This window comes from Thalia democratica, chromosome 4, assembly GCF_965202585.1.
Source record: "Thalia democratica chromosome 4, ktThaDemo2.hap1.1, whole genome shotgun sequence".
Lineage (NCBI taxonomy): Eukaryota > Metazoa > Chordata > Thaliacea > Salpida > Salpidae > Thalia > Thalia democratica.
Genome location: NC_139168.1, coordinates 40,701,354 through 40,717,947, shown reverse-complemented (window position 1 = coordinate 40,717,947; position 16,594 = coordinate 40,701,354). Strand labels below are relative to the sequence as shown.

Genomic DNA, 16,594 nt, shown 5'->3' with positions numbered 1-16,594 from the left:
CTTACTTTTATAGCATGATAGAAGTTTAATAAACCAACATATGTTTTATATTTTTTGTCAAATTGTAAACTAGTAATTTTTGTAATCGAAAAACAAAGATTGTCGAATTAATAATAAATAATAAATAGTTAAAAATACTAAAAATAATTACAGCTTAGTTACACTAATTATTTTTACTTATTGTTGAAGAAAATAACAGTGTATACCTGGAAAAGATTGAAACATTACAAAAAGCAAAAACAATTTCAAAGAATCAAGGGTAAAATTTCAACACTGTTTGTTTATTATAAAAAAAAATTATAAACATTTCTTTTTAAATTGTTAGAATAAATATTTATTTCGGTACGACACACAAAATGTCTTTAGTGGAGTCGGACAAGCAAACCAATTTATCTTGTATGGTAAGTTAAAAAGTATAAATTATCTATATATGTAGTACTTTACATGCTTTTAGTAAGTAGCTGTTATAAAACAATGAAACTGTTTTAAGTTTAAACTAATATTAAAATGCACTACAACAGCATCAGTTTTTTTAATATGTTCAAAATTAATAGATAAAATCTAAAAAACATACCATTTAAATAGTAATCCACCAGACCTTAACTTTTTTTTTCAAAATAAGGTCAGGCCATATTGCATCTTTTTTAAAGCTCCTATTTTTACTTAAGTCCTATTTTTCTGATAAAAATACTAGGTTATCGAATTATAAACAGTTTTATATAAAAATTCTACTAAGTTTTAATTTTTTAGTAGTAAAAACTACTGACTGATCGTAAATGTTTCCAAATCAAGATCAAGAATCCCGTTACAGTGTTTAAATACTAATACTATACTGTCATATAGATTTATTTCATAAGAGGAATACATGTAAAGTTTTTAACAAAAGTTTGCAATCTAACGAAAATAAAAAGTTTAAACTAAAATATGAAAATTCTATAACCTTTTTTTTAATAGTATTCAATCACTTTTAGTTCATTTCGTTTAACCAATATAAACAAATAAATCACAAAACTAGTTGTTTTTTGAAATAATAAATTTTAAACATACTAGCTTGATAATAAGTGATGTACTGTGAAGACCTTTTAATTTAGGAACCACTGTTATAAAGCACAAATATTATAAAAAAATTAAATGATGAATGTCGCTTTTTTAGAAAAACTTAAAGTAGCTTCATTTATATTATTGTTTTTTCAAAAGTTTGTTTTAAAAGCAATATTTCGCTCAAAGAGCTCGTCAGTGCTTTTAAAACTATATAATCTGAATTGTTTCTCTTTTTAAACTTAAAGATCTTTAGTTGTTTTTAAAACAATCAAGCGTAAAAAAGTAATCATAATAAATACTATAAAACAAAATTTAAACAAATTGAGAGAAAATAAACATATTATTAAGTACTCTTATTAATAAAATAATTTTTTAAAACTACTTTTGTTAATTGTTTTAAATATTTTTAGGATAAATTGAAAAGATACCCTAAAGTTATCGGTTTAATTATCGGAAATGAATTTTGTGAAAGATTTTCTTACTACGGAATGCGATGTGAGAAATTATTTATAATTAAAAAAATAGTAGCTAAAAAATACTTTAACTACTTTAACCAAGTAATTGTTATTATATCATCGAAAGTATTAAGACTGTGTTTATTATATATGGTGTTAAAAAAACTTTATGTTATGGTAAAAATCAAGTACTGTTAAACCTGTAACATTTTTTACTAAATTTATTAACAAAAAAAGTATCTTAACTTAAAAACTTTTACAAGACAATTTAATTAAAAAATGTAAGCACAATAAATTAAGGAGTTAAAATAAAACTTAAGATAGACATCTTTTCTAGCTGTCCTCCTTTTGTATTTACGCAACTACCTAAAGTTTGGAGATGATAAAGCAACTTCTATTTATCATGCCTTTACTATGTTTGCATATTTTTTTCCGTTAGTTGGAGGTATAATTGCTGACTCATACCTCGGACGATATTGGACTATCGTTTCGTTATCAATAGTGTACGTCTTTGGACATGCTCTAAAAACCATTGGATCTATTCCTTATGTTCCTGGTCATACAACTCATATGTTAGCTTTTGTTTTAATACATATTTATTTCGGTTTTAGTTTTTAATAATTGACTTAAAATGTTTATTTTTTTTCTAGTTTTATAACATGTTTTAAATAGTATATTGTTTAATTACTATTTCATTATAAAAATTCAAGTTTTAGTAATTTTATATACAATCTTTGTTTGTCTATCAACTTTAAAAACGTAATAAATTGAGTTGGTTAAAAAGCTAAGAGTAAAGATTACATAAAAACTGCATAAATTTTTTCAACTTAAGTCTGTTTGGATATTTTTCAAACCGGAATAATAATTTAGAGTACTTTCAATGCTGGGACTTTTATTCATAGCAATTGGTACTGGAGGAATTAAACCTTGCGTATCATCGTTTGGTGGAGATCAGTTTCTTCCAAATCAGGTTAACTTATAAAAGTTTTATTAAAAGTGAAATATATTTTTTTATTACGCATTGAAAATACTTTACCAGACTCTGCAAAAATTAAGTTGAAGTCTATTACTAAGAAAAGTAGTTAAGTAACTAAACATTTGAATTTGTAGTACTTGATATTAAAAATTTTGCTGTAAGGAACATCTTTTTAACTTATTTTATACTATTTTTTTTAATTTAAAACCAAAGTAATGAGATAATATTAAAAAGCGTGCGTTTCCTCGTTTGTTTTTTGGTTAAAATCATATATTATGCTTTACAAAAGAGAAAGGGAATTTATTATTAATGATTTTTATCGTAAAAATATAGACTAAACAATAATGTATGTTCAACTTGACCTAGATAATTTGTTGCATTACGAAATAAAATTGAGCTAGAATTAATTTATAATTATAAATGTAGTGTTAAATGTGTACTTGCCGTTTTACAAAATCTTAATTATTAATTGATAAAAAAAATTTTGTCATACAGTATTTAGAAAAATTAATCAATAAATTAACTATTAGAATGATAACTTGTGATCAAAAAATAATAATGAGTTACTAAATTATATTGTAAGTATCCAATTTAAAAATATACTTAAATTAACTGCTTTGAGCTTTAGGTTTTCTTGAGATCTGATGATAATAAATATTCAACAAGGGAATAAACTGATTTAATCAATACTTTTTGGTTTTAAAAAGTTGATTTATTTTTACATCAATGTTTTTATTATGTTTATTAAAGTTTGAGACTTATATATAGCGCAACAATTTTTTTCTCCAAAATTTGAACTAAAGTTATTGAACAACTTTTATCAGGCTAAACATTCATAACTACTTACGTAGTCTTTTATCTAACTTAATTTTTTAAATAGTTTTCTAAATTAAGTATTAGCAGACACATCTAAGTTAAAGTCAGGTTATTCTTTGTTTCACTTCAAACATATTTTACCAAAATTAAAAATCCCTTTTTAACTTTTCTTTTCACTTGCTCGCATAGTAATTTATACATAGTTATTTAAAAGTAAAAAATGTCTTGTTTTTAATTTTTTTCTTAAACTTTGATATTTATGTTCATACTTAATATTTAAAAGCAAAAGTACTCAAAGACATATGGTTTAAAAACAAAAGTGATTGGTTTTTATATTGTCGTTCAAACAGATTCTTCTACTATAAACTCATTTTATTTTCAGCTTTTTTTAAATCTATGATTATTACATATTTATAATTAAGTCAAACTTAATTTCACATCTAAGTTTAAATAGGTTTTTTTTTTGAACAAGAAAATAAAAGTTTAATGTTAATTAGTTTAACATGCATTATATAACCAATTCATTAAAAGTGAACAATTAATTGGTTGAAGGCTGAAGTTTTTACAACTTTTTGTCTATAGTAAAATTTTTAGATATTACAATAATGTTTAGTTTAAAATCAAGTGTACTTGTTATTTAGAAAGTACATACTACTAAGACATATTTATAAATAGCTCCAAAAATAATTAACTTATATTCATTAACTCAACAATGAAAAAAAACAGTAGTAATTTATAACTTTTATTAATTGTTACTTGTATGTATAAATAAAATTAAGAATATAGTTTCTAGTGTGACGTTATTGTAATCTCTAATAGTTGCTAGCATGACATAAACGAAATTTTTTAATACTTTTTAGTTTATAATGGTTAATAAAACTTTTATCTGCTATTTTTATTTAAAATCTACAAATGAAAAAAACAAGTTATATTTTTTAGTGGCATCTGAGAAAACAGTTTTTTTCAATGTTTTACTTTGCAATCAATGCAGGAAGCCTAATATCTATGTTCATAACTCCAATATTTAGAGCAGATTTAAACTGTTACCCTGGTGAGACTGACCCAGAGTTTAAGGAATGTTATGCCATGGCTTTTGGCGTTCCAGGAGCATTAATGGTTGTAGCACTGTGTTAGTTATTTTTTAGTTAGAACAGTTTGATAAAAAAAATAGGTCTTAAATGTCTTTTAATCATAAAACTTTAATCAAATTATTTGATAATGGATTTTAAAAGTTTAGTGAAGATTAGTCGATGTCTAACATTTTTGTGTAAACATATTATTGTGATGTATTTTAAGCTTAAAGCGTGAATTATTAAAGATTTAATTATGAAGTAAAACATAATAAAAATACATAGTCTACATTTAAAGCAAAATAAATACTACAGTTTTACCTAGTACATACATTTTTAACGAGATTGTTAGTAATATAACTTAATTTAACAGGTACTCATCAGTTTTTATTTAAGTAAATCTAAGTAATACAAGAAAAATGTTTAAAAAAGTTATTACATTATAAATAGAATGTTTATCATATTTTTAATTTTACTGCTCTGAGATAAATACTTAGAGCTATTTTATTTTAAAAGTTTTGTTCATTGTGGGAAGTAAGTGGTATAAAAAGTATAAACCCGAAGGAAGTGTATTTATCAAAATGTGCAAATGTATTGGTTCTGCCATTAAAAACAAATGGAATGCTGAACAAGAAAATAGAACTGAACAACATTGGATCGACTATGCCAACGCTACTGTTAGTAAAGCCCAATTTAGTTTTTATTACAAAGTTAAGTGTTCTTCCAGCATAAAAAATAATAAAAAAGGACTATTGCAAAAATGACAAAAGTGTTCAATACACACAAATTGTTTATATTAAATTCAGACACCTTTAAAAAAATTCAGTGAAAGTATAAAATGGTGTAATGTACTTTAATATACTACAAAGGATATTTTTTTTCTTTAAAGGCTGAAACAAGTATTTGAGAGGCTTTTATGTTTATAAAATTTAAAAATCATTTAACATTAAAAAGTAATTGTACGTTATGCAATAAAATTATTGGTATGGGAACTTTAGAAACATTTATCTCTTTTAATTTTTTTTTTTGACTTAGACATTTCTACATACTTAAGTTAGTAAAACTTAATACTTTCATTCGTTTTTGTCTATTTTCAAACTATTTAAAAAATCTGTAAGCAATAAAAAGATTAAATTTTTTCTCCAAATATTTTTATTTATTTTAAAAGTTCTTGTAACTGAAGGAAAAAATGAAACGAGATACAAAGTATGTGCTGCAAGTTGTTGTTATTTTTCTACCAATTCCCTTTTTTTGGGCCCTTTTCGATCAACAAGGGTCTAGGTGGACTTTGCAAGCTATTCAGCTCAATGGAAATGTTGTAAGTTTTATTTGTTGTTTAAACTAAATTCAAATAACTATTCTGTTATAAAAACACTTTTGATCGATTTAAATAATAAGTTAATACACTTAAAATTAAATTTTTAAGTTTAATTTTGGACGTTTATTTTTTTTAGAATAATCTCACCTTAAAAACCATTAAAGAAAACATCGATCTAAGTCTATCAGGTCTAAAACTAACTAAGCTGTGAGACAAGCTCAAGTTAACATAAAGGTTGTATCACACCACTTCGATTATAAGACAGCAAGCTTTCGGTAGACTAAGACCTGAGTTTCGTTTTTTAATGAAACTTGTCAGTCAGTCGCAACCAATAACCGTAAACCGTGCGAAGGTTGACAACTGCAAGTTTTTGCGGTTTAACTGACTGACGAGTTTTATTAAAAGCGAAACCTGGGTCTCAATCTACCGTAAGAATGTTGTATGATGATCGAAGTGGTTATATCAAACACTAATGGCAACTTAAAACTATTAAAACATAAGTATATACTGTTTAAGATATGTTTAAATAAAAAAACAATGTTTTTGAAGGGTGGAGTAAACTTTAAGCCTGATCAGATAGAAGTTCTAAACCCTCTTCTTATTTTGATCCTGATACCCCTTTTTGAGTTAGTATTGTACCCGCTGCTAGAAAAGTATAACATAAACTTTTCATCACTTCGTAAGATGACTTTAGGCTTCGTACTAACAGGAATTTCATTTATCGTTGCTGCTTTATTGCAGATACAGATAGATGCAAGTTTTTTTTTTTTGCTTTAGTAATAAAAATTTACAAGTTTAAAACTAACAGAGTTTTTTGACTAAGTATTTTTTATTATTTAGTTTTAATAACTATTTATACGCTCTGAATTTTAGTTTAGTCAACATATCATAATATGATTATCTTTTTATTAGGAGTTTAAAATTATAAAACTTATTAGTCAATTGATGATATTTTTCATTTCAAAAGTTATTTTAAGCATGAAACGCATTTCTAACTATATTAAGATTCATATGACTTAAAAATAAAGCTTGTAGTATTTATTCTATAGCTATCAGAAATTATTGTATTTCGGTTAATCGCTTTTATAATTCTTCTAGAAAGGGTTGACTGTTTTACCGACAACGCATCAGCACGGAATTAGAATTATAAATTCTTTAGATTGTGACGTATCATTAAACATTACATCAAAACACCTTAAAATTCCAACGCATACAGTAAGCTAAAAAATGAACCAGATGGTCAATTTAACATATTATAAATAAAAATATTGCATTATTTCACAAAATTTAAAACATTTATGAATTATGAAACATTTATTTAAATTTATCAAAGATAGTTATAGTTTTTAAACAAACTAAAAGCAAAACCTTTTCTACTTAAATTCATTTTAAAACATTAAGAATAAAATATTTATATTTATTAGATTACGTAACTTTAAAACTTCCTTAAATTTTTACTTTTTTTCTCCAACTAGGCATCTCAAATTGTTATTTTGGAAAACAACATTCTTGATAGTTTTGAGTATAAAAAATGTGACGGCGATACAAACAGTATTGTAGTAGAAGCAGAAAAAATTGAAAATGGTTTAGTTACAGACTTCTTCTTAATGAAGCCATCTGACTTGATGACTGTAAGTTGCTTTCAAATATTTTCTGTTAATTATAAATTGTTTTAGAGAAGCTTATAGATTTTTTAAATTGATACTTACAACATTTCTTTTTAAATGAAGAATAGTGATTTAAACTTTAAGTTTTACCCTAATTTACAAGTTTTGTTTTAGATCAATAAGTTTGTTTGTATAAAACTATTATGTATTTTTACAAAAAAAATGAAATCATTTTTTTAATAAAAATATGAAAGTCAATAAACTTTAATAACTTTGATTTTTTTTTAGTTAGTATATTTTAACAATGACGATTTAAAGGTTACTTAGCATTTATAATATTAAAAATTTTAGAGTTTTGTTTATGAACGAACTTCTTAGTAATTGAAAAATCTTGATTTAATAAAAAAAATCATATCAATCTTATGTGTTTTAATAAAACAAACTTATAACTAAGTCAAAATATGTTTGTAGTCTTTAATGAAAACGGAGAAATCTGAAAGTGGAGGTGCCCGTATTTCACTGATAAATTTATCCCCTTTTGACATTAAGTACGAAATCAAAAAGTTATCAAATAAAATTCTTTTACTAGGTCTAAAAACAGGAAGCATAGATGTTCCCTACGGAAAGTAAGATATAAAATGATCATTTTAATTTAAAAATTTTGTATTATAACGTAAAAGCTTCTTAAAATTTTAACTACTTAAAGTCGAAATAAAAAAAAAGTTTAAAATAACATGCTGTTCACAGATTTAAATAATTTTGACGTTATATATATTTTATCTATAATTATTGTTGATATTTCACGCGTATTAAAATTTTCTAAACATAAATTATATGCATTTTAGTGTTGATAATATGTGTCAACTGTATTAAGGCTGGAAATTGACTTTTATGTAGACGAAACTTTTGCTTTTACTTTTACATCTGAAGTAGAAGTTGGTGCTGTTTACACTATAGTGGTTGGTAAAGACAAGCTAGATACATACCAGGTATGGTTTCCTAGGTAAATATAGTTTAATAGTAGTGACAGCAAAAACGCTTGATTTTATATTTCTAAAAACTTTTAAGTTGATTTTTAAAATGTGTTTTAAAATTTTTAGATAAAACAGATTATTTTATATAGATTTTAAATAAAAAACTATTTACCAATTAGAGAAAAAAGCGTGTTAAAAATATATGTGTACATTTTTAAAGGTTCAAGACATTAATCCAAACTCAATAAATGTTTTATGGATATTTCCTCAGTTTATCATAATAACAATCGGCGAGGTTTTTCTCTCAATCACTGGATTGGAATTTTCATATACACAAGTATGCTTTAATAATTACAACTAGTTAATCTTTTCTAGTAAAATATTATTTCTTCAGCTAAATTTGTTACAACTCAGAAAAAGTTAAAAAATTATAAAAGATTGCTCTTTAGTCTAAATATTTATTTTACTACTTTTATCAAAATAAATATTAAGTAAACTGTATAGGTTCGTGCTTAAAGTTTTAGGAAAGTATAAAAATAATCTTTTTTCTATTTCATTGAAATTTGAGTTGAAATTTGTTTACTAGTAAATCAAAACTTTTATTAATGCTTATCCTTCAAAAAAAACTAAAGTAGTTTTTAGATTAGTATTACAGTAAATTTTCAAAAAACTGTTTTTAAGTAAATAGAACGAACACGTTCATTAAATATTTAGTAATACTAAATTAAGAAAAATTAAAACAATAGGTAGCGCATTTAAATAAGCTGCAAATAATTTTTGTAATAAGCTAAAGTAATTACTTAGGTACATTGTAATTGTAATTATAAGATATACAGTTATGTTAGTTTAAATCATAAAAGTTCTTTAACACTTAATAGTTTTTTGCTTAAATACCTTAACTTTATGTCCTGTACAAGACGTTAAAAGGTATCCGTGGTGTGCGCCTCGATAACTGAAAGGTTTTTCGTGCACCTGGTTCTAGGACCAAATGTTTGAGCGTTTTTTTGTCATTTAATAAACTAATTATACAGATAACATCTTTGATGTAGTTAAAACTGCGATCGTTTACGGACATTTCTTAAATGTATTTTATAAATATTAGAAAATATTTAATTATCAATAGTAGTAAGCAATTAATTAACAGTTTAAGTTTTCTTGCTAAACTTAGTTTCATTACAATAAATGTAAATTTACTATTTAAAAATGTAACAAAAACCTTATAAATGGGTAAATAAATATAAGAACCAAGTAAAATATTTTTATACTACTACTACTTGTTTCAGGCACCGCCTTCTATGAAATCTGTACTTGCAAGTGTTTGGCTGCTCACAGTTTCGTTTGGTAATGTCATTGTACTAATTGTTGCCGAATCGAAATTTATTGATAAGCAATCTAACGAATTTTTTCTTTTTGCTGGCTTAGTCTTCGTTGCTGGTATCGTCTTTGCTTGGCTAGCTTACAGGTTAAATAATTCATTTACTTTATATATTTGTTTAAGTTTTTTCTAGACTTTATTTATTATTGTAACGGTCTGAGGTAGATTTATTCAATGAGTTTAAGAAGTAATCTAACATGATTTTAACTATTTGTCTGTCTGTGAAGCTTTAATATGTTTGTCTATGATGCTCAGCTTGATAATTAGACTTAAACATTTGTGAAAAATTTATTACAAATAAAACATAAACTGTAATGTGTAAGTTAACTAATAATTCAATCATAACCAAAAAAAAAAAATTAACATAACGACTAGGTACAAAATTCATCAAGATTTAGTATAAACATAAACATACATTACAAGACTTTGGCATCTTGACTAATAAAAAAATTAAATCTGCTTAAATTAAAACTTTAATCAAACTTATAACTACAGAAATATCTATTTTGTTAAGAATTTTTCATTTCTTACTTAAAATATTGTGTAAAAGCTTCTTTTGATTTTACTCTGTAATTTGACTTAGTTATTTTTTATATCAATTTTTTCGTATCAGATATAAACTTGTTGATGAAAATCAGTTTGCTGAAGAAGTAATGGAAGAAGAACACAAAAGAATTGCAAAGAATTCACCAGAAGAACGTATTGTTTTAGACACAGTTCGTCAAAAGTTATTAAATGAATCTGTAAAAGTTCAAAAGCAGTTATAAAATTAACACAATTTTTGTACAAAAACAAAATTTAACGTTATTAGAAAAAAATATTTGAAATCTAAACGTTTGAATCATAATACAAAAGATTGTTTTTTGATTTTTAACTTGAAAAACTGTTTTTTGGTTTAACAAACTTTACAAACAAGTTTCCGTATATATTTTTTCTATGTATTTCTTAAACTTTGGCTAATAAACTTTTTGTTACAACGACACTTTTGCTTTGTATTTATTGTTCTTTAAAAAAACACTTATATACAAGGGAAAACCAAAACCCCTTGCATATTCCTAGCCTAATGTTTTAGTACACCAGAAGATTTAGTTTTAGGTTTAGGATTGTAAAAAAAAAGAAAATAATATTTATGTAATGAGAAAACCCATGTCTAAGTAGCCTCTTGTTTTGATAAGCTCATATTATTTAGACACCATTAGATTAAAAGTTAGCATAAAAGGTTACTATTTTGTTATGCAGAATCTAAGTATTTAGAATAAGTACTTGCCTAATTGAAACACTCTAGAGCAGGGTTTCCCAAACATCCTAAACTGGGCCGTTGTAGAAATGTTGGTGGCCATGAGCAGCAAAGGGCCAAAGGGGGGATGGGCACGAAGTTATAATTTGAAACTTGCACTAGATATTCTGGAGTTGATGATGAAGGGCAAGAAAAAAAGCTCTTATGCGTTTTTAATGGTAGTTTTGAGAAGTTTTTTTGGAGGTGTCCATAGCTTTTTTAATTTTAGGGACCTTTTTAAAAAAGTTTGGGAAACCCTGCTCTAGAGTGTCACTCCGTCTGCAGTAAAAATGTATGCAAAAATGTCTTCTGACAATCTGTCTTCATAAAGGCAGGCAGACCAAACTAAACCTTTAGTTGTTGACTCGCCAACAGCCACTATTTCACTCGTAATTACTGAAAACAGTCACACTTTAGTATGTTGCAAAACTTATATTAGCCATATCTCAAACATTATTTTAAATTTTAAATAAAAAAAGTACTAGAAGGTCAAATTAAAAACTTTATGATGGTGAAAAACTAAAAAAAAAAAAGATTTATTAAAAGAGATAAGTTAAAACAACTCATAATTATAATAAGTTGAAATGTTGTTATTTGAATTGTCATAATTTGTATCGTCGTGCACCCATTGTATAAAGATGTATTTATAGCTAATATTCTATTAAAAATTTTGCAAAGAAAATACTTGAGCCTTGTAAAACTAATGAGGTAGTTATATAGTTTTCAAAGAAAAAAAGCATTTTACAATTCTAAACTTTGAATTTATAATTGACATATATAGACTATATTGACTATTTTGAAATAAAAATTACTAAATTGATGTAACAGGATATCAAGTTGCACTTGATTACTGTTTAGCTTTGATAGAAAATTTTAAGCTTAAATCATTGTTCATTCAAGCGGTTAAAAGAAAGCTCGCAAGGTCAAGTTTTATACTGATGCAAATTTAATACAGTTAACAAAAGGAGAAAATAAAATGCAGACAAGAAATTACTGATGTAATTTGCAAAAAGTTAAGAACGCTGCTATATAAACCAGCCACAGAAAGTAGTGAGAGATCCTAGCCACAGCCTGCTGCAGAAAAGATGTTGTTCATGTTGAATAGACACTTATATTGTTTTCTTGTGTTTTTTAAAGTATTTGTTTAACAATGTTACTTTTTATATTTATTTTTGTTTAAGATATAAGTAGTTGAATCTTATTTAGTTTTATACATTCTTAGAGTATATTCCTTTTAGATTGATTCGTGTGTAAAGTTTTGACTACATCTAAAGCAGTTTTTAAAGTATGATGTTATTTATATTTTTATTAGTGTTCGCAATTGTTCTGTAATACAACATGTTCATTCATTGTCATGCCTAGTTTTATATAGAGTAGCCTTAAGTATTGTTAGTATCATTATTATGTAAAGGTTAAGTTTATTATTGAAGGTGTAATGTTAGGCTATTTTTCTTAAAAGGCCAAAATAGTCATAAAAACTCTAGGAACGCTAAAACATGTCTTCAGTTTTAAGTTTGGAGATTTTTGGGAGAGTGTGTTGCCAAAGTTAAGTTTTTTTAGTTTTCTCTGCAAGAAAGAATTTTTAGTAAATAAAGCAACTGTTAGTCCTTATTTATTTTCTGCTTACATTTCATCATTTTATTATTTGCAACCTCATAGTTATTTTGTTTGATAATAAATTTAGTAGTTTTATTGTTGTATATATTTTATTAGTGATTTTCAGTACTATTTTAGTGATAATTAAGGTTTAAGTTTTCTATATTTATAAAAGTTGGGCCATTTAGTAGTTTTATAGTTGTGTATAATCTATTATTGATTTTTAGTGATATTTAAGGTTAAAGTTTCTGTAGTTATTAAATAAAATTAAGTTCTATTTAAAATATTGATATTTATATTTCTGTTCTTATTGATATTCTTATATTCATATTCGTCACATATTGATATTCATATTTTATATTTAATTCATATTTGTATATATTATTTACTTCTTATATGTACTTGAATATGAGTAAGAGACACTGTACTCGTAGTCAAGAGAAGGGTACTGGCCAGAGCCATGCAACTATTAGAAGTGACTCTGAGGCAGTACCTGTTCCGCCGGTGCTACCAGGCCCTCCGAGCGGACATGGTGACCCAGCACAAACACTTGGCAACAATGTCATTGTGGAACACGGCAACCCATTAGCAACAGACCACCAAATAGTCACAAGAGACACTTCTTCAGCAATAGAGCAGGGATGGGATCTTGTGGCAGCTAAACAGGGGAACAAACAGCTTGAAAGATTAGAAAATGAGAAGGCATTTGAGATCGAGAGGGCAAAGCAGGAGCAGGAGCGGCTAGAAAGAGAGATCTTGGAAAGAGAGGAGACAAGGCGTGAGCAGGAGCGGATTGACCGTCAAAACTTAGAAATTGAAATGAGGCTTGAGCTCAAGAAAGCCAGGCAAGAGGCAGAGGATCTCGCACGTCAACAAAGACTAGCTAAGATGGAGCTTGAGCTTCAGGAGGTAAGGGAAAATGTTAGCAAACTAAAAACCCAACTGAACTCACCCATACACCCAACAACAATTCATTCCTCTAAAAGTTTAACACCAAATAACTTACCATCATATCCAATGGTGAGCCACATTTCTCCAGATAGGCGCCCATTAGGACATAGTGTGAATGAAAAATCTGGACCACAAATTGCCAGCCCAAGTTACAACTGTCATTTCCAGCCAGAGGAAGGCAGATCTACAGAAGAATATGGTGAGACACCTCATGTGGCCCCTATCCAGTTTTCCCAAATCTTAAACCAGAATGACCCCTTCCTGAAGCATATCGGGATAGGGGAGTTGAAGCGTGAGGAAGAGTTTATTGCCCTTAAGCTAGAGTCTTTTGAAGACTTATGCTTGGAACGAAATGTACAATCAGATCAAGATCGCTACAAGCTGCTTGATAAGTTTATGGCTTGGGGGGATAAACAAGATTATCGAAATCGATATGATCGGGATCATCAAAACTATTTTACCCTCAAGGAATACCTCATAGGTGGTGAAGGGCGCTTAAATCATGTACTTTTACATAGAGCTGAGAAACACTTTGCCTCTGGCCAAGAACTAAATGTTGAAATTGGAAAGTATATGGCAGAGTTTAGGGATGTGGCAATCTTAAAAAAGTTTGTCACAATTCACTTGGCACCCCCTAGATTGAAGGGTAAGATTCGAGAAAAACTCCATCTAGACGTAAAGAAGTTTGACCTTGCCGTCAGAACTATTATGGACACTTCTAGCCAAGAAGCAAGGACAAGGGCCATGAATGTAAGTTATACGAACCAGGGGGCTGCAACAAATCGAAATCCCAACAGACCAACCCAAACTCATCAGCATCGACCGCCTATTAACAATTACAGGAATCAGGGTTTCCTTTGCCACAAGCACCTAAATTTTGGCGAGAGAGCCCACTACTGTGCGGACACAGAAAGATGCAGTATGCGTCATATGACCATGGGTTATCCTCCAAAAAACGGGCACCCAAACTCCCCGCAGTGAGAGGGAGAGTGATTGGGGGCATTCCATCTCACATTAAAGCTGTCCACTCAATAGTTAACACCACCCCCGGACAGCCAAGCCAAGACGCAAGTAATCGCGTCGCTAGTATCCAAATCAAGAAACCAACCCTGCATACCCAAACAGAAGTTTTATTGTCAGTTAAAAAATCAGATCCAGTCAATGTATCAAACGAGGAATTAGTTGAATCTAGGGATGACGGTGAGAGAGCGGAGGAGTTGTCAAAGGAGACCGTATCCGAGAAATGCATTGAGGAAAGTAATATTGTTGTTCCTAGAGCAAAGGTCTTGCCAAGGAACATTGAACCCGGAAGATTAGTTAACAGGGATGACGGTGTAAGGGCAGAAGAGCTGCAAAAAGAAACCGTATCCAAAAATTGCATTGAGGAAAGTTGTATTGTTGTACCTAAAGCAAAGGTCTTGCCAAGGAACAATGAACCCGGAAGTTCAACCAGTCGAGATGACGGTTTAGATACGGATGAGGTTGATAGCAGTGATATGCAAGGAGTACAGAAATGGGCCTTTCAATTGTCAAAATTTCCTGGGGTGAACCCAAAGAATCTACCTCAGAACCTTCTATTTGTGTCAGATTTGAACACAAATGTACTTTTCCTTGTGGATTCCGGATCAGAAATTTCCATTCTGCCTAAAGAATTGACTAATGGGGTGAATAAATATTTTCCACCCCAAAGCAGAAAGATACAGGGTTTTGGTAACCAAACAATTCATCCAATTGGAAGCGTGGATGTTCAAGTCCGACTTGGGGAGTTGGAACCCATCAATCACTCCTTTTGGGTGACGCAGGAACCAAGGAGTTATGGGATTATTGGTCTGGACTTGCTGGTAGCACATCAGCTAGCCATTTTTCCTTCCTCCACACAACTGTGCAAAATTGGGTCTGGTAGGTCTACAAAGATGTTTGCAGCAGCTGACCTACCTACACCTATAGTCGCCTCAGTTAACAAACTCGAACTAACTTACAACGAAAACCCATCTTTGGAGGAGAGATGCAAGAGAATGTTATTGAATTTTCCAGAAATCACAAAAAAGCCAACTTACCATACTGAACCCAAGCACAACCATGAGCTAGAAATTTTACTCGATGATTACAAAGCCGCGCTGATTAAGCCAAGAAGAGCAGGAGGCCGGAGGGCAGCCATTGAGGAGCATTTCAACGATTTGCTACGGCGGGGCGTTGTTGTGAGGGGTGAGGGAAGTCAAGGGGCGTCCCCTGTCACTTGTGTACAGAAAAAAGACGGCACCATGCGTGTCTGCGTCGATTATACCAGGCTAAACGCGTCAACGCGCCCACTTTGTTACCCTTTGCCGAGGATTGACGAACTATCTTTAATTATCCCTGGAGGTACAAGATATTTTACCAATCTTGATCTGAAAGAGGCGTACTACAGCCTACCTCTGTCAGCTGCCTCTAGAAGATGTGCTGCCATTATTGTGCACAGTGGTGTCTTCATTCCGAATAGGTGCGTTTTTGGTTTAAAAAACGCACCTATGAAATTCCAATTGATGATGGAATGTTTACTGAGTGAATGCAAAGGCTTCACATACGTCTACTTGGACGACATTCTCATATACTCTTACAATGAGCAAGAGCATATTCACCATGTAAATGAGGTGTTAAAAGTGTTGTCAAAGAATGGCCTTTTTCTGAATGTTGGTAAGACAACCTTTGCACAATCCAAGTTGGAGTTTCTTGGTCACATTATTGGTGTTGATGGCATCGACGTACAATCTTCTAAGGTTGCTGCCATCAGGGAGTACCCTATGCCAATCACTCGTAAGGATTTGAGAAGGTTCATTGGTATGGTAAATTACTACCATGCTTTTGTGCCAAAGTTGGCTGAGATCACATCACCTCTGAGCGGGATATCTGGTGGCCCCAAAAAGACTAACCACACTATATTGAAACTGGATGACATCCAAGTCAAGGCGTTTGAGAATACAAAAGTGGCATTAGCAAATGCAGCCACTCTGTCTTTTGAAAATCAGATGAAACCCCTAGTACTGTTCTCCGATGCATCAGACTCTCATGTCGGTGCAGTTTTGGAACAGGAAGGAAGAAAAGGAGAAATGGTGCCACTAGCTTTTTTCTCAAGAAGTATTCCAATTGCTAAGAGGGTACG

General features: G+C 29.2%; 1 protein-coding gene across 1 annotated transcript; it reads left to right on the top strand.

Moving 5' to 3' along the window:
- Positions 1-292: 292 nt before the first annotated feature.
- On the top strand, positions 293-10,408 carry LOC145832909 (solute carrier family 15 member 2-like). Its single transcript, XM_082940111.1, has 15 exons — positions 293-401; positions 1,452-1,536; positions 1,834-2,068; positions 2,367-2,466; positions 4,228-4,417; positions 4,875-5,035; positions 5,542-5,676; positions 6,226-6,429; positions 6,775-6,891; positions 7,152-7,307; positions 7,755-7,909; positions 8,158-8,272; positions 8,478-8,594; positions 9,541-9,719; positions 10,246-10,408. Exons 1-15 carry the CDS (start codon positions 357-359, stop codon positions 10,397-10,399), a joined length of 2,148 nt encoding a protein of 715 aa, XP_082796237.1. The 5' UTR covers positions 293-356; the 3' UTR covers positions 10,400-10,408.
- Positions 10,409-16,594: the final 6,186 nt, after the last annotated feature.

Excerpts from the sequence above, each read along its gene's own strand:
- LOC145832909 (XM_082940111.1), top strand. The coding sequence starts at position 357 with ATGTCTTTAGTGGAGTCGGACAAGCAAACCAATTTATCTTGTATG. Across the intron at positions 402-1,451 it reads AAACCAATTTATCTTGTATG|GATAAATTGAAAAGATACCC; the intron begins GTAAGTTAAAAA and ends AAATATTTTTAG. Across the intron at positions 2,467-4,227 it reads ATCAGTTTCTTCCAAATCAG|TGGCATCTGAGAAAACAGTT; the intron begins GTTAACTTATAA and ends TATATTTTTTAG.